General features: G+C 37.2%; 2 protein-coding genes and 1 pseudogene across 13 annotated transcripts; 1 reads left to right on the top strand and 2 right to left on the bottom strand.

The window, feature by feature from the left end:
* Positions 1-261: 261 nt before the first annotated feature.
* Positions 262-9,433, bottom strand: LOC105119302 (uncharacterized). Of its 12 annotated transcripts, none has more exons than XR_841113.1 (20): positions 8,792-9,432; positions 8,518-8,688; positions 8,330-8,413; positions 8,184-8,234; positions 7,410-7,466; positions 7,244-7,326; positions 6,449-6,572; positions 6,316-6,375; positions 5,481-5,726; positions 4,915-5,062; positions 4,376-4,503; positions 3,895-3,942; positions 3,655-3,785; positions 3,331-3,413; positions 2,673-2,776; positions 2,245-2,315; positions 1,270-1,565; positions 932-1,125; positions 770-856; positions 262-691 (listed from the first exon to the last, which is right to left on the bottom strand). XR_841113.1 is itself a non-coding variant. In XM_011017429.1 (20 exons), coding segments are annotated over exons 1-19 (2,532 nt in total). In that variant the 5' UTR covers positions 9,278-9,432; the 3' UTR covers positions 262-691; positions 766-809. The 12 variants fall into 12 exon arrangements, 5 of the variants coding, with proteins under 5 accessions (XP_011015731.1, XP_011015730.1, XP_011015729.1 ...); XR_841112.1 differs by having other exon boundaries at positions 766-810; XR_841111.1 differs by having other exon boundaries at positions 770-810.
* Positions 9,434-11,169: 1,736 nt separating this feature from the next.
* On the bottom strand, positions 11,170-13,122 carry LOC105119301 (UNC93-like protein 1). The gene is made up of 2 exons (XM_011017425.1): positions 11,717-13,122; positions 11,170-11,612 (listed from the first exon to the last, which is right to left on the bottom strand). Exons 1-2 carry the CDS (start codon positions 12,874-12,876, stop codon positions 11,384-11,386), a joined length of 1,389 nt encoding a protein of 462 aa, XP_011015727.1. The 5' UTR covers positions 12,877-13,122; the 3' UTR covers positions 11,170-11,383.
* Positions 13,123-14,485: 1,363 nt separating this feature from the next.
* On the top strand, positions 14,486-15,366 carry LOC105119300 (UNC93-like protein 1; annotated as a pseudogene).
* Positions 15,367-18,813: the final 3,447 nt, after the last annotated feature.

The raw sequence follows: 18,813 nt of genomic DNA, 5'->3' as shown, positions 1-18,813 counted from the left end.
ATGAGAAGATCTTACTAGATCAATCGAGTCACCAAGTCCAGATCAGTCGGATCACACCGGGTTTTTTTTTTGTTTTTTTTAAACCCGACCCGATTTCAAACCTGAATCCTCTAGATCCGAAGTCAATCCATCAAGTTGAACTGGGTTTCAAAACTATTCTTCAAAGAAGCATATTCTCTGTTTCTGGCAAACTCCATGCCTTAGCGTTTCTAGTAGAAGTCCAGATGCATCCAATTTTGTAAAAATAAGATAAACCGCATATCATAAGAGAGCATACAAAGTGTTAATATTTGTATTGCCATTAGTAATATTCACATGGTTTGTCATTTAACTTAACTGTTGCCGACCAAACACAGAAACGATACAACATTAACTCTCCTATGTCTCAGTATCTTCAGCTATTAGTGGACAACATTTAATGGATTGGGTTTTCCTCAGCATACAAGGGGGCCGTTCCAAGAATATTGATTACAGTCAGTGACGTCAAGGCTCTTCATTTCTTGAAATTTTGAATTTCTGTTTCCAGTTAATCCCCGTCCCTTTTATACTCTACTAGTATTCCCCCCGACTGAGCCTGAAGATGATGTTGGGATCTTGCTCGATAAAATCCCTCCCTCCAAAGGGCAGAACAAGCATGTTTTCCATGAAAGGAACATGAACTGCTGGTCATCTACATGATGCCTCTGTACCTCTGGATATAAAGATAAAATGCATTAATTCATAGTATCTGACAAGGTAGAAATATTGGATTGCATATGCACATACATACAAACGTGATATGCGCGTGCGCGAGGGTGCATAACTGCGTCTGCCTTTGCATGTAACCAATGGCATATAATAAGACAATCCACTGTTTCTGAAAAATGACATAATGGTAATTTAGACCAAAAAGAGGGAACAATTAGTGAATTAAGCAGAAATGTTCTCTCACCCATTTTGCACATGCAAGTATGCCTTTTTCTTACTATTTAACTCCTATTTCAGCAAGTTTCAACTTCAGCTTCATGTTGCCAGCTTGAACTAGTATTTCTTCCTTAGATCGATCCACTCTCAAAACTGTTGCTTTCCTTCCTAGCGAAGAAACTTGCACCATATCACCAACCTCAGGAAGCTCAGTCATTGCTGCTGTGAACATACTAAATTTTAGATTTTTTGCTTAACATAAACCAAGTAAGAACAAGCTGGCACCAACAAGTAACCACTTCTGCATAAAGAAACTGTCTTCCAAACAAGTTCCAATAGAAACTTGTACTTTCATTCAAAAAATACCTGATGGTTGTTTATTGATTTCAACTACTGAAGTACTCATACTCTTTGTAGGCCGTCCATTCTTAGCCTCTGCAGTAAACCAGCTATCACTTGTTGACAGTTGTTTTTGATCTGCTGTAGGCTGAAAAGTTTGTGTTGCATATGCACGAAGCTGCCGCACTTTCTTGTGAAGGATAGAACGTGCCATTGATGCAGCCTCAGATATTTGCTGCATCTTACGGTATCTCTGTTCAGTACCATGCTCCTTTATCTTCCTTCTGGCAAGCTTTAGTTTTTCATGAAGATTTTTTGAGAGCCTAAAAATGAAAAAAGATAGTAGATAGAGCACCCACAAGTTTACAATCCTGCTCTTTACTGACAGTGAGAACTGAACCAAGTGCTGAGCAACATAAGAAAAGGTAAACAAAATCCATCTTTCTATTGAAGAAATAAAAGTGATGTGAGAGAGTAAATGGTCAGGACATAATGATCTTTACTGTAAAACTGTATTCCTTTTAGCTAAAAGATATGCAAGGAAAAAAGAGAAATAAAAGGAGTAAAACAGGTCAAAAGCAACTTGAAAAGAACAATATGCCTGTGGAAAAATAGCCCCCGAGCCTTTCTGAATTGGAAGGCATGCATGGTTCTTGCGTTACATCCAATAACAAGGATAAGGCATTGAGTCATTGCTCTAACTGCAAAATATATTTAGCAGGTGCAGATAGGGACTAGGGATAACTTTGTTCATTTAATCACACACACAAATGGGGCAACAACTTCCTCCATTTATGATAGAAGAATTTATCTGACATAAATTGGTCAAAGAGATACCCCAGTTTAAAACAAACAAACTGTATTAGCATGTTGATGGCCAGAGTTTCAGATCTTGCCTGTTATTATTTGGATGATTTATATTCCAGATGTTACATAATGCACTTCCCAATTGAAATCATGAAGAACAATTTTCTATGTAGTCTTTAAGCTACAGATTCTCACATCAGATGATGCCGTGCCTCATGCAAAAGCTTTTGACTATCTTGCTTGAACCTTTCCATATCAATTATGACCTGCAAGATATTCTAAAGATACAGTACTTGACAGCTTGAAAATTACAATGAAGAAACAAATTTTAATCTTCCAGTAATTTGCTTTGCATGTTGGAGAATGGAGATGACAAAAAGTCTCAATCGAGATATTCAGAAATACATAGTTAAAACAGTAAACTTTCCATTAAGTTCTTTACTCTTTTTTTTCAAGTACAAAGCAGATAATGCATAAGTTTTTCTTTGGATTTTATCACAGTCGAGTGAAAAAAACAACGGTAATTGTTACCAAAAGCGGTCAAAAATCATACAGCTGACAAGATGTTCATGATTTCAAAGTATAACCAAGAATAAACCTTGCATGGGATAGGTCCACGCTACCTCATTAATCTCTGCACTAGCAGCACCATGAAGTTCTCGGGCGTTAGAAACAACTACACTGGGGAGTCCCAATTTTTCAGATATATTAATTGCATTTGAACGACCTATAGGAAAAACCGCAGCTGTTATGTTATGAAGTATAGTTACTGATACAATGAACAATCATGACAAGCAGGCAAGAGCATCCTAACCCACTCTTAAGCACAAGGGAAGTGCATGTTTAAACCAAAAAGCTTTGGAAACCATGCAAATTTTTAAAAGCCCCTACTTCTCAAATGTATAAATTTCTTATCAAAGCCCATAGGTCTAAAATTCACAACCACACCTCATATCAAATGAAAGCTCCATTGTCTAGCGCTGAATGAAGAGAGATGTTTTTGAAATGGAGAAAGGGCGTTACCCTGTGCTATTCTCCTAGTTTGAGATGAAAAGTCACTTCCCTATTTGTTAAAAACCTTTACTTGGGAAAGTGGCAAAAAAATTACAAAATTTTGATTTCCCTATCCGATACTTCTTTTAAATACCATGTCCTTGATATCCAAAAGCGACAGAATAAATAACAAAGGGAGAGATAAAGTTTTCAAACATTATAAATCAAATTACAAGCAATCCTCACATCCAATAAAAACTTAATTAGTTATGCACCCAAGAGGAAAACCTGGTACTCCCCAGAGAATCTTGTAAGTTGGCTCTAAGTTCACTTCATCGAACTCCATACAAGCATTTTCAAAGGCATCATTACTGGCAAGAAGAAGCATTAACACATGAAACTGAGAACATGGAACTGGCAACAGAGTGCTTGTGACAGTACACCATGCAATGCAAGAGCCAGTTAACAATGCAAGACTTGGGTCAAACTAAACATGAACCAGAATGGATATTGATTAATTATGATGAATTTCTCATTGATAAGGAAATATGATCTACAGATATGCAGCATTCTTCATGCAATCATTGCATCTTTACTTGATTTGCTAAATACCTGTACTTCAGGGACTTAAGTTCACCATGATGTGTTGTAGCTATTGTCAGTAAGGCACCACTATCAGCAAAAGATTCCAGCAATGACATCCCCAATGCAGCTCCTTCAAGAGGATTTGTACCTGCACCAACCTATATATGCAATAGATATGCATTATATGTTTACTGGTCTAGATTTATTTGACAAGTCTCAGTAACTAGTAGTTAAATATCAATGAAGTAAAAACAATCATAGACTCACTTCATCTAGTAGCACCAGTGACTGACTTGTGGATTGAGATCGAATGTCCTGCATGGTGAATCTGTTAAATTCCATGGAAATTCTCTTATCTGGAAGATGGAAAATGATTTGAAAAGAAGATATTGGGCATGGTCTAAAAATATAGAGCAGAGATCTCTTTAACAACTCATAATCATTGAATTGGAAGAGCTCCTACTCTCATTGATAAAGAGAAGATATCAAATTGAAGACTGTCTGTTAGTAGAAACACCAAGGTTTATCATTCAACGCACAATCTCATTAACAATATGCAATCAATTTGAAAAGCCTCTGGATGTCTGATAACATGCAAGATACTGGAAAATGAATCAAGAAAGAGGTGACTATTCAAAGTTAGAAACATTGTAAGCAATTTATAGTGCTCTAGCCTGCATATCCATGATTAAAAAAAAATTTAACAGAAACAAACAAAAAAGAAATCTGGAAAGCATATCATCCTTACACTTATCTGTTTCAAGTGGCCAGAGAAGGTAGATAGAGATTGAGACAAGGACTGTTCATCACCAATATCAGCAAAAACAGAATCAAACCAAGGAATTTGTACAGATTCAGATGACAAAACATGAAGACCTGCAATTTCAAACAAGAAGGTTATGTAAGAGAAATAAATGGTCATGAGTAAAACATCTGATGCAATGTCAAATTCTTCCAAGACTAAGCTTTTTTTTTTTTCCAGCATGAGCCATGTGACATAGAATGCATGAAATTTCCACTCTGATTATTAGCATACATCCAGAAACTGGTATGTGGCTAAAATTTTCATCGAGTGACTCTTCTACTTTTCATATATTATGCCCAAAGGGATTACTTATGCTCTTCATCCTTATGCACGATACATTTTGAATTGTATAAAGTGAGATCTTTAAGAACCTAAATCGAATAGTGAAATAAATAAGAAGTTTGCAGTACATAAATCACACTGGAGGAAAGGATTCAATGTCAGATGAACAGTCACATGAAAAAAAATGATGTACAGTGAACCTGATTTTGCCATCATAGCAGCCAATCCAACTGTCTTTAGGCAAATGGTTTTGCCCCCGGTATTAGGACCAGTTATAGTCAGGACTCTTGTTTTATGGGAGATAAAAAAATCAACTGGAACTGGGTGAGCTTGTTCCAATGCAGAAACCTGACAATCAATAGTAAATTTGCCTCAAAAACAGAAACTGTAATTGTTCTTTAAGAAATACATTTAAACACTTTTGAGTTTCATTAGAAAATGAAAGTACAGCCAACTGACGATTTTAATAATCAATCAATGAAATTATGTGGTTACATCCATTCTAAAGATCGAAGATCTAAATATGGCTCTACTTTCCACACCCATCATCCATTATCTCCTTCCAGTTTTCTCTTGAAACAGAAAAAATGCAAGCCTTTAGAATGATTCAAATATTAACCCTATATATATTCATGTACTTGTGTGGCAGATGTCCATTCCAGGGGGAAAAAGAGAGATAGAACATTCTATTCCAGGGGGGAAAGAGAGATAGAACATTCTCAACTAAAAGAAAATGAATGTTGCTCATTAGCCCAGTATAACTTACATCAGGAGCATTACTGCCTTCCTTTTTTGCTTTCTGCACATTTTGTCTATGTTGCTGGAGCATCAAAGGATGATAGGCTTTAGGCATGTACAATAGCCACTCTCTCTCTTTGGGAAATGATGCCATCAAGGTTTCATTTTCTGATAAATAAGTTTCAGTGGAAAAAGACCCATCCAGTTCTTCTGAAAGATACAAACTGGGAGATGCTCCTCTGAAACAAAGACTATAAGTTGCCCGGGCATTGATCTACATGTTAAGAACCAAATCAGATATAAATGTATAATAATTTACCAACAACAAGTGTTTAATTTAAAATGTGAAAGGGAATTGAAATTTGAAAACCACAAATAAAATTGCAGTATCAATATATTTAAAGGCCGGGACAGCTTTCACACTTGCATGTGCAACCATGTTCTTCCAGCAATTGTTCTCCAAAGGTAACAGAAGTTAGAATTCTTGCTTATAATCCTCATTTTATACTATTTGCAACCATAATTGTGACCATAATACAATTCATAGAGAATATTCCAGCTCAATTCCTTTAGCACCTCCAAGCTCTAAGTGATATTAAAGCAATCAAATCATAAAAACTATACAGCGTTGCAACTACACAAACTCAGCTTTCTGATTATCATCACCAACTCTATCTCTTACTACTAAGGTTCCATAATGAATGCATCATATGGAAGAGAGGGACAAGTAAATATGCAGGAGTGAATCTACTAAAAAACATTAATGGACTCTGTGTGTGTGTGTGTGTGTGTGTCTGAGAGAGAGAGAGCAAGAGAGAGAGATAGAGAGATAAGATAGAGAGACATATTGGTTGGGCACCCACCACATCCAGTTGAATTACACTGTCTGATACTTTCTCAATGTCATCAAGATCCCTTCTCATCTGCAACAGTTGCAAATTAAAACAAGATGATTGAAGAAATGATATTGATAATGGATAAAAACAGATAAAACACCTTTTCTGTTAACATCAAAAGCACATCTGCCTCTGCCTTTGCAACTGATGCTCTTGCTTGTTGCAGCTCATCATTTAAAGGAACTGCTGAGAGTGGCTCTATAATTCTTCCAGTTCCTGAATCACTACAGCAGTAAATTACCCTTCAGGAATAACATATAAAGAGCTAAGCTCTTGTAAATGAAAATCTGATTGATACAAAGGAATAGTTAGGGAACAATATTTCAGCAACAGGGTTTTGAAGCTAGCATTTACCAAATTTATTTTGTTATGTATATTTTAGTGATCAGAAGTTGTTCTATAGATTCTCTAAGAACTAAACAGATACATCACTGTAGATTAGTCATCTATATTTTTTATGCCACCAAATAACTAATCAAGAATCAACATGCAAAGTTTCCACAGCCAATGGGCTCAGACTTGCATGATACAATTTTTTCAATGTAAAAAGTGAGAAAAGGAGTTCCTGATGAGTGCTTTCTGCATTATTGATGGCTTATATTAGCATTGAGAGCAGAAAGGTTAGCTCTTCATAGTTGTGTTAGGTTTTATTAGACAGGATTTTGGTCCACCGTGTTGTGACTAGATAACAATGCACCTTCAATCATGTACTATCATGGTGATAAATGAGTTAAATTTTCAGTGGGGAGTATGAATTGTTTTCCTTTGTGCGTGCAGAGTGCATGTGTGTGTGAGAAAGATAGACAGAGAGAATACATGAATTTGTTCATCATTAAGCAACATGTACTTTATATGTAAATTGAAAACCAAATGCCAAGAAACTAATCACACTCACCTGGACAGCAAAAGGCCATTAAAACTTGTCAGCTGACCAGTCCCTGAGTTTATACACCATCTGCCATCAATGTTACTCACTTCCTAAACAAAGAACAGTTACCAAACTAGAATAGAAAAAAAAGAAAAGGAAAAGACAGTCAACACAAAATTATCACTCATCTTACCAGAAAAGATGTCTCTTTCATTTCATTCCTAATCAGGCTGTCCATTAACTGAGACAGCTGAAAAAGAAAGTGATAGAAGGGTTCAAAATGAAGCACCAAGGATGAAAATCATTAAAATGAGTTTTGAATAGGAGTGTATACGAGGAAATTATATATAGCTACTACTATGACACCCCAAGATCCATCAAGAAGACCTCAAGATCCATCGAGAAGGGATACTTAACTACCCAAGTTATTTAGTGGTGCACATTTATCAGATTAAATGCAATCAACTGTTATTCAAATAATAATAATAATAAAAAGCTTCGGTAGAATGCAGAAGAGAGTTTGCACCATCATATAGTAAATGGCATCCAGAAATCAACACCCTAACCAAAGGTCACCCAACCCTGTGCTAGATTTTTTTTTCCCAGGAAAAGGTTGATATGCTCAATAAAAGGAGAACATCCCTATCCTCCAGTAAATTTCACAGGCGAAACAAAGGAAGCCCGTTTGAAGGCCTGACTTTTAACTTAAAAGGGATGGTATTGTTAGAAACTAAACATAGCTTCATCCACTATTTCACGTTACATAACATAACTACACCCCGTCTTCGCTTCTTACAAGAAATTCAAAAGAAATGTAACAGTAGCAGCAAAAAGTATTTGGTAAGCAAGATGGGCTTCGCTAGTTATTCTTAAATCACAGATAGGAGGCGTAACTAGAAATTTATACTAAATGAATTCAATTATGAGAAAAGAAAAGGCACAGGCAGTGTTTTTTTTTTTTTTCCACCTTTTTCTCAAGCAGCTGAACCTGATCACGAGCTCGTTTTAAAGCAGAACTCTGAGACAAAACGGAAAACCAAAATTAAAATCAGATATAAAACAAGAAGAGAAAGTGAAAGTAAACCATATAAGTAAATGAAGGAATAAACATACAGCAGAGTCTTTGACAGAGCCATCTTCATCTATAACTTGTTTTATCACCCTGACTAATGATACATTGATAACCATTTCCATTATCTACGAGATAATAAAAAGAAAACAGAAATAATATCTCCACGCAATTAGACAAAGAAAATATAGAGCTTTTTTCGAATGAATTAATGTGTATACTAAGTACCAACCAGTTGTGAAAGAGGCATAAAGCGATTGTACCAATCAGCATCTTCCTTGATTGCAGCTTTGAGATTGAGTTGCAAGAAATAGGCAGACTCCAGGATAGCAGCAACAGCCATTGCTTCATTAGCATTGATGGGTAACCCCCCCCGTCTAGCATTTCGAAGACCAGATTTTACCTGTATATTTTCCAGTCAAAGAAACAAAAAAAAATAAAAATCAAACACTTGGTGAGCAATTCAAGATTCAAAAACACGAAAAGAAGTAGAAGAGGAGAGTAACTAAGAGAAGATGAATGGAGGAGAAGTCCAAGCGGCAAGCGCCATGGTTGTGCATTTGGACAGCGGCGTTGGTTTCTTTCAAGAGGATCAAGCTGTGTTGGTAGGTGTGATTGAGGGACCATAATTGCTCCTTACAGGCTTCACGGCCTAAGGAAGTAGTGGCGAAGGACGAAACCAAGTCGCAGAGCTTATCCCATTCCAATACTCTTAGACTTGAATATCGAGCGTCATTAACAGATTTCTTCTGATTGCCGTCGTCTGGTTCTGTTAAAATTGACGGGAACGGGGAGGAGGTGGAAGAGAAGGAGCAAGAATTTTTGCGCAATCTATGACGAGGTCTACGAGTGATGTTGATATTTAGTGGGAGACCAGAAACAGCAGCAGCGCGATGACAAAAATATAATATTCTAGTAGGAGTGGTAAGTAATGTTATCCAATTGCTTCCAAATACCACCCCAGCGGTGGCAGTGGCAGTGGCGGAGAGCATTCTCTTGACGAACGCGCTACTCTGTGAGTGTCACGAGTAAGAATTCAAGATACAATTTCTTCACTCTCTGCATTGCTGCGATATTCTCCACCACTGGTCCTTCTGTGATTGACAACTTAGATGGTAGTAGTGATAGCTAGCGACCCAGAAAGAATAATAAAAAAAAAATATTTACTTATAAATCTATTAAAATAATTTATTTTATTTTTAAAATTTATTTTTAATATCAACATATTAAAACAATAAAAAATAAAAATTTTATTTTTTTTTATAAAATAACCTGTAAGCATTAAAAAAAAAAGCCACAGTTTATTTTATAAATGAGAGCGGAGGGATGGAACAGGCAATAATTCTTCAAGGACATGGGGGCTTATCTAAATCATTTGGTTCAAAAATCAGCAGGCTAATCAAAGATGACGTATCTTTCCTATTCATACGAGGTCCAGAGTTTTCGATTCAAGTGTAATAAAATAACAATTTTTTTATTTCTTTTATTTTTAATATCATTATATTAAAATTATTATAAAAAACATTAATTTAAAATTCTTAAAATGAAAAACAGATTAAAGAGAAGAAAGTATCAAACTTCAAAAGGTTTTTCAATTATTATATATTGTTAAAAGGCATCAAACCTTCTATTCTCTCTGTCTTTTTTTATCAGTCTCAATTTAAGTATCCATTTAAATATAATTATTATATATTTTCACTCACTTTTCTTCCGTAACCTTTATTTTTTAAAAAATTTTATTGGAAAGCACGGTAGGCTCAAAGAAATGGTTTTAGCATTTTCGAACATTGATCATATAATAACTCTTTTTTATCCCTAATTTTAAAACAGTTCTAAAAAAAAAATACAAATTTTTTCTGAAAGATTTATCCTTTTTGAAAAAGAATTTAGCCATTTACGAAGCTTATTCTATTTTATTTTGATTTCGAGCTTGCAGTTAAGAATCAAGAACAAAAGAGAAAAGAGAAAAAAAAGAAAAAAGGAGTGCAGGTCAAAGAAAAGGTACGTAGAGTGCAAGAGTAGAGATGGAATTAAAGACGAAACAAGTGAAAGGCGGAATATAGGAAGAAAAAATGAGAGAAGATGAATAAGGTACGAACTCTTATCCCTTGCGTTGTCATATTCGAACTGTCTGAAATTTAGGAAGATTTCGAAGCTCAAACCAAACAGTACTCCAAGCCAGATGTTTTCTTTCTTATGTGCATGTGCAAACTAATGTCACGGTATGCTGAAAGCCATCATTTAATTAAATTTATATAATTAATAAAAAAAATAGAGTTGTTGGCATAATCAGTCAAATATAAATGAAAATAAGTTATTGACCTAATTTATAACATAATTAGCATAATGATTTATGGTATTTATCCCCTTATTTTTATTTATAAATAGATAATACCTCCAAACTTATTTGGTTTGAGCTTCGAAATCTTCCTAAATTTCACAGTTGAACATGGTTAGTTATTTTTTGGCCGATAATGTGTATTTTACGGGCCAAGTGATCAGAACAGTCTATCAAGCTAAATCGTGATCTAGGGGCCTTCTCAAGGTGACACCATGTTGAACTTGCAGCAGGACAAACGATATCTTCCAATTCTGGGACAATGACATTATGCTATAGGACATGTGGAAACTAAGAATTACATCTCAATCTATCTGATCATTGCCGTCTCCTTGACAATGCAGAAGGTTACAACTACTATAGATAACTTAGGAAACAGCTATACATACTCTTGCTCTACACTAAATCCAAGTACAAAAATCCATCCAGGGAAAATTGAGTCGTGGTATTCATAAGAAGGTTTCTGCCATGATGTAGTGAAAACAACTTTACTCTATTAATGTTCAAACATTAATGTGAGAGCAAGAAGTGAGTGCTAAAGTCACGAAAGTTTGAAGACGTCATGATTCTCATTTGTCAGAAATATGCGCGGGGAGATTTCATGTCTGACAGAGAGCAAATTATTTTCAATTCTTGATTAGACAATTCCAGCAGACAATTCTGTTTCGTTTATCAAGGACGACAAAATACAAGTAAATTAACTTCAATGATCGGAGAAAAAGGAAACTAAGACACACTGCACAAGAAATAATATTTTGGATCAAACTGGCTTGCTATTGTTATCCATAGATGCAGGGTTAATTGATGGCTCTTCACCCTTCTGATCGTCCTTGACGGCGAGCATGACTAGGATTGCAAGCAATGGGTAACTCACGGTGGTGAGGGACCAATTCACAATCAACTGGCTAAGTAATGGAACTTTGTGTGCATCCACTTGCCAGGCAACTGCGGCTCCTGCACTCTGCACTCCCTTGTAAAATCCGACATATCTGCAATTACATGCAAATAACATAGTTTAGCATATGATAGATAAGACACACAAACCCTTCAATTACTTTTCACCTATTTCTGTTTCCCACATAACATGAATTACCTGCTAAGAATCTCAGAGTCATCAGCCAAGGCCCCAATCACCCAGTAGACCATGCTTTGGAACATGGCATCTAGCAGTCCGTAACTGAAATACAAAACGAAAGGCCCTGCGAAATCGGAACCGGAGTCCTTGAAATCCAACTTGGGTGGTAGATCATTGTGTTTATATCCTACCTGCTTCGCCAGTCCACCTGCCCAGATAGCAGTCCCGAGCGCAGCAACAATTCCAATCCCAACAAAGCCCCTCTTCCTCCTACTCTGGAAGCTGAAATCCAATATGTATCCAATCCCAACAGAACCCACCATCTGGGCCCCCCAATAGAACACATTGTTCAATCCCCTTGTCCTCAAATTAAAGAGTGCCCCATTCACATTATTGAACTGGTAACTGTAAAAAAAGTTGCTGGCCCAGGCAGCAGGAGCAATTAAAAGCATCTTCCAATTGAAGAACAACTTAACAATCTCCACAGCCTCAGTAGACATCTTAGAGTACTTGATGTTTGTGCACCGTGTGCCATCATCGCGAACCACTTTGCTCGGCGGCAAGATGGCTAATGACAGCAGAGTCCCTGCCGTCATAAAACACATGAATCCAATATAAGTCCCATCATTAACAGAAGCAGCCTCACTCCGATTGTAGTTAAGAATGAAAGGAATCAGCCCACCAATAACACCTCCCATGTTGAAAATGCTCCAAAACAGAGAAATATAAGTCCCCTTACGATGTGGGGGAGGATAAGAGGTCATGATCGCCCCTTCTCCAGCCCATAAGAAACCAGCACCGATGCCAAGAATGGCACCAGCAACAATAGCAAAAGATTGATGCTGTTTGTGATTGTAATAAAGAAAAGAGCCCGCATATAACACGTAAGTGCTGCAGCCAGCAGCTAAGGTCAAGCGAGGACCAAGAATGTTGTAAATACCACCACCAAGAACGCCAAAGATGGCGAAGGTGGTGTAAAGGGCGGTGTTAGCATTGTTGGCGGCAGTGGGATTCACCTGGCCACCACCTCCCATACCAGAGAGAGCATTGAACATACCAGGACAACAGAAGCAGACGAGTCCTATGAGGGTGACTTGGACCAATGGTGAGTTGTACCTGAATCTTGATTTGGTTGACACTTGGTTGGCGGCTGATTCCTCATCTCCTTCGAAACCCATGTCGGGTCAGGATTGTGTTGATTGTTTGTTTCCTGGTTTTGGAGAGGGGGGGCGGGGGGCTGGTTGTGGGGGGCTGTTTTGGAGTTGTTGATCTGGAGAGGAGATGAGGATGAAGAAAGATGGGTTGAATTTATGGACACTTGGGCTTTTAGCCTTCTAGCCCTTCGGCTAGCGAGACAAGGAGAATGACGATATCAGATTCGTCAGAGAATCTGCAGGCCTCCTATTAGGATTGGCATTCTCACCCATCCATCCATCCTATATATTTATTTTACAAAAATAAATTTATTCATGTATTGAGATTTATGGTGCAGTTCTTCACGTCACTGAATAATATTTAAAGAGTGCATGAGAGTAAGAGTATTGCAATGATTATGGTTAAAAATAATTTTTTTTATTTTAAAAAAATTATTTGTAACATTATCGTATTAAAATAATAATTTCAACTGTTTAAATAAAACATTTTAATTTTTTTTTTTTAAATATAATTTCACCTGTGTTTTGTTCTATCTTATAATATTTTTATTAGAATTTAGCATTTTGGGCACAAATGTCACAAATTGGTGGAATAGACTTAATAAAAATATTTAATCGGAGAATCGAAAGGTCGGTTCTCTCTATATTAATCCCAGGGAGCGTGGGGTGATATCGATTGGGACATATAATTTATTTGAGTGCAACTCCTCACTAAGAAAAGATATAATTCAAATGAAAGAAACAAATATTAAAATTACCTGGAAATTGACAGGAATTTAATATCTACATCTAATGGGTGTAATTGAAATAAGAAAATAAAAATAAAAGGGAAATAGATTTGGAGCACCACTTCCACATAGTTAGGCAACATAGTATGACTTTAAGTTGGTAGATTGCTTCGATGTTTTGTTACCTCCAGGTAGGGTGGGTGGCTGAGAGTACAGGAGACAGAGAGAAGGTGGATACCAGAATCAGCTGTCTAACACGCTGTAAATTGCTGTCGAGGATCCAAAAGAATCCAGACACAAGATCTAAGTGGATAATTTTGTTCTTTAGTATTTGGAATCTGCAGCCACAGTCAACTCCCTCAGATGCAAATGAATATACGATACCCTCTTTTTTTAATTACTATTTTTATCATTGCTGATATCCTTTTTACTATTATTATTGCTGAGAGAAAAATGATGCCGTAGAAAGCGGCACGAGGGGAATGCCCCTTCGTAAAGCTTGATTTTGAACAACTGGCAAGCAAGAGAGAGCCAAGAGTGATGTCATCTGCTCTCATGTGAAAATCGCAGTCTACAAAAGTCAGCCGGCGGGGCCGGCGCCTCGTTCGGATCCATTCGCTATCCCATTTGATGCCAAGAGGAAGAGTTGGAGCTAGCATTCTTGCAGGGTTCACGCCAGATGACATTCTCTGCTCTTTTTGGTGGTATTTCATTATAATTAACATAGTAATCATAAACTAAACTCTAAATCTTTATAAATCTCAAGTGCTGTGAGTTAGTTTTATGAAAAAACCCAGTTTTAAGTCGAGATCAAAATCATAAAGTCTGGAACAAAGCAAAAAAAATCCTCATGGTTAATCTATCTGATCATTGCCATTTCCTTGACAATGCCTTCAAACTCATCGTTCTCTGTCTTGCTGGTACAGGAACCGGAAAGCTAAAATCCCAACCCCCTTTTCAAGTGTCCATAAATTCACCACCTGTATCTTCATCTTCATCCTCATCTCAAATCTCTCTCTTTCAAATACCAGGAAACAAACAATCAACACAATCCTGACCTGACATGGGTTTCGAAGGTGATGACACCCAAGTGTCAACCAAAGCAAGATTCAGGTACAACTCACCATTGGTCCAAGTCACACCCATAGGACTTGTCTGTTTCTGTTGTCCAGGTATGTTCAATGCCCTCGCTGGTTTGGGAGGTGGTGGGCAGGAGAATCCCACTGCTGCCAACAATGCCAACACCGCCCTTTACACCACCTTTGCCATCTTTGGCATTCTTGGTGGTGGAATTTACAACATTCTTAGTCCTCGCTTGACCTTAGCTTCAGGCTGCAGCACTTACGTGTTGTATGCAGGTTCTTTTCTTGATTATAATCACCAACAGCACCAAGCTTTTGCTATTGTTTCCGGTGCCGTTCTTGGCATTGGTGCTGGCTTCTTATGGGCTGGAGAAGGGGCGATCGTGACCTCTTATCCTCCCCAACATCGGAAGGGGACTTATATTTCTCTGTTTTGGAGCATTTTCAACATGGGAGGTGTTATTGGTGGGCTGATTCCTTTCATTCTTAACTACAATCGGAGTGAGGCTGCTTCTGTTAATGATGGGACTTACATTGGAATCATGTGTTTTATGACGGCAGGGACTCTGCTTTCCTTAGCCATCTTGCCTCCGAGCAAAGTGGTTCGCGATGATGGCACACGCTGCACAAACATTAAGTACTTCAAATTTTCTACTGAGGTTGTGGAGATTGGTTAGTTGTTCTTCAATTGGAAGGTGCTTTTTATTGCTCCTGCTGCCTGGGCCAGCAACTTTGTACACATTTACCAGTTCAATAATGTGGCAACTTTTTTTACAGTTACCAGTTCAATAATGTGAATGGAGCACTCTTTAATTTGAGGACAAGGGGATTGAACAATGTGTTCTATTGGGGGCCCCAGATGGTGGGTTCTATTGTGATTGGATACATATTGGATTTCAGCTTCAAGAGTAGGAGGAAGAGGGGATTTGTTGGGATTGGAATTGTTGCTGCGCTCGGGACTGCTATCTGGGCAGGTGGACTTGCGAAGCAGGTAGGATATAGCCGCAATGACCTACCTCCCAAGTTGGATTTCAAGGACTCAGGTTCCGATTTCGCAGGGCCTTTCATTTTGTATTTCAGTTATGGGTACTGGGTGATTGGGGCCTTGGCTGATGACTCTGAGATTCTTAGGAGGTAATTCATGTTCCGTGGGAAGTAGAAATAGAAAAGTAATTGAAGGGTCTATGTGTGATATCGATCATATGCTAAACTATGTTATTTGCATGTGATTGCAGATATGTAGTATTTTACAAGGGAGTGCAGAGTGCAGGGGCTGCAGTTGCTTGGCAAGTGGATGCACGCAAAGTTCCATTACTTACCCAGTTGATTGTGAATTGGTCCTTCACAACAGTGAGTAATCCATTGCTTGCGATCCTAGCCATGCTTGTGATCAAGGACGACCAGAAGGGTGAGGAGCCATCAATCAACCCTGCATCTATGGATAACAATAGCAAGCCAGTATAATCTAAGTCCATTTCTGCTACTTAGATGATTCAAGGGTAATCCAAAATATTATGTCTTTTGCAGTATGTCTTAGTTGCCCTTTTCTCCGATCATTAAAGTTAATCTATTGTAATTGGTATTTCTTAATACACGGAACAGAAGTGTTAGCTGGAATTGCCTAATCCAGAAAGAAAGAAAAGTTTTCTTCGTCAGACATGAAATGTCCTCTTGCATATTTCTAACAGATGAGAATCTTGATGTCATCATACTTCGGTGATTCTTCATATACTTGTAGCTCTTACGTTACTGTCTGAACATGAATAAAGTAAAGCTGTTTTTCACCACATCATGGCAGAAACCTTCTTATGAATACCACAAGGTCAATCTTCCCTTGATGGATTTTAGTAACTTGTATTTAGTGCAGAGCAAGAAGTATGTCTTGGTAATTCCGAAGTTAACTGTAATAGTTGTCACTTTCTGCATTGTCAAGAAGTTGACAATGATTAGTTAGGTTGACATACCAACACTGCAATCGAAAACAATAAATGAAATGCAACAAGATAAAAGTAACAAAGAATTGTGCCAAATAGTGTGGTGACACACAAATTCTAATTTAAGAATTATTTTTTTCAAGTAATCTCTCTTTCAAAAAGATGCATAACTTTCTAAGTAAATCTAAGAACTAACCTGAATAAATAAGAAAACTCGAGAATAAAATAAAAAACTATAAAAAATCATAAACAAACTAAGAAATTCAAAAATATAAAAAGTAACAAAACTAGTTTAAAAGCATCTTTCAAGCTTAATTTGGAGGTCTTGCAGGCCTTAACAGGTTAAAATGCTATCAAACAAAGTATAAAATTTAAGTACAGGTCAATAATTAAATTAAAAATCATGAATTTTTTACAGGCTAATTATTCAGCATGACCTAAACCTCTTCTTTGGAATTTATATTGAAATGGGAAGGCAATCCTTGAAGGTTTTTTTTTTTTTTTTAAAAAAAAAGAACAGTGATTTCTCTCTGACTTCCGTAACAGGACCTAGGGGTAAATCTAATGCAGCTGTGGAGCAGCAGTCTATTCCCTTTAGGAGAAGACTCAAGCCAGGATGGAACGGGATAGCATTGGTACGGAAACGCAACCATGTTTTGCAAGGGCTGTTACCAAAGAAACCTTCTCTCCAATTTTGAGCAAATGAAAATTCAGGCTTCCCAGTGTAAGAACGATTATTGTGTCAGCTTGTAACATCGTCGTTGAAAGTTATCTTAGAAAATTAACGCAAGCACTTGACCGTTGTTGCCTTTTCACTTATCAGGTTCGATTTTCCACCACAAGTTGTCAAAAATATGTCTTAGCAGCAAAACGAAAACAGAAAGTATCTACGAACGCAGAATGAGAGAGAGAGAGAGAGACAGCCACACAAGTTTGGCAGTACCAGATGTAAAAAACCAATAATCTCATATCAACATTTGGAATTTCTTGCACATATGATTATCTGTTTTATAAATGTCTGTCATTACAATTTATGCTCGTTCAGATTACACGGTAACTAGTGGAGCATCTGTATTTGCTTCTTTGGCAGGAGCCACATCCAATTCCTTCTTCTCAGTTTCCTTGGCCGGCTCCTCGGTGATGACAGAAGTGGCCTCAACCTTGTCCTCTGATTTAGCTACAGGGATTTCATCTTTCTTCTCAGGCTCATCGGGTTTCTCACCCTCCGGTTTTTTCTCATGGACATCTACCAAAGGTGCTTGTGTCTTGTTCTCACCTACCTCCTCCTCCTACATTAATTCACACAAACTGGATTGTAAGACTAATAGTTACGTGATTAAGAGATCATTAACACACACACACAAAGAAAGAAAGAAAGAACGATAAAAAGGTAATTAACATACCTGAGCAACGGTCTCTCCCTCAGCCTGGCCAGGGTTGACAGGAGCTTCACTTGGGAGGGGCTCTGGAGGCAAATCATCAGAGCCCTTGAATTTACCCGCACAGCCTCCCATTATGTTTCTTACCTGTCGGATGAATGCGGGAGTCTGAGGAGGCAGAGAGATCAAAATGACAAATACGAACAGCTACCAGTTCCCAAGAAGGCGAGTTAAGGTCGAGGTATCAACTTTGATAATGATGGGGAGCATAATATAGCTGCAGAAGCTTTCTATATTTGGGACAAATTTGTTTTTGGAAATCCAGTCCATGACCTTTTCCTATGGACAGCATGTTTGTAAATGGCGACTTTCATGTTGGAGCCAGACAGCCATTTGCACTTAAAAACTCGTTGTTTCGTTGGCTCCTAATGTCTTTCGCTGGCTTAACTCCTACATGTCCGCCCTTGATTACTTAGATCACTGGGTAAGTGACCTGCACGACGTTATTACTCGATATAATTATTTTGCAATGTAAACAAAAAAGAAAAAAATGTTAGGGTAATGTATATGTTTTTAAAAAGAGAAAAAAAATATTTCACTCGAGGTATTTATTCAATTGAATTTAATAAATTTAGTTAATTTAATAACACAAATAAAAAAAATATAAAAATTACAAATAAAGTGAAAAAACACTAATAATACAAAAAATTAAAAAAACTTGATTTAAACCCATATTAGTTTGCACATCAAATATAAACCTGGATTGTGACACATGTTAACCCTGTTAAAAATAAATTAAATAAAATTATTAAATTTAATTATAAAATAATTTAATATT

The sequence above is a fragment of the Populus euphratica genome, unplaced genomic scaffold, assembly GCF_000495115.2.
Source record: "Populus euphratica unplaced genomic scaffold, PopEup_1.0 scaffold2727.1, whole genome shotgun sequence".
NCBI lineage: Eukaryota > Viridiplantae > Streptophyta > Magnoliopsida > Malpighiales > Salicaceae > Populus > Populus euphratica.
This window is presented reverse-complemented; position numbering and strand designations above follow the sequence as displayed.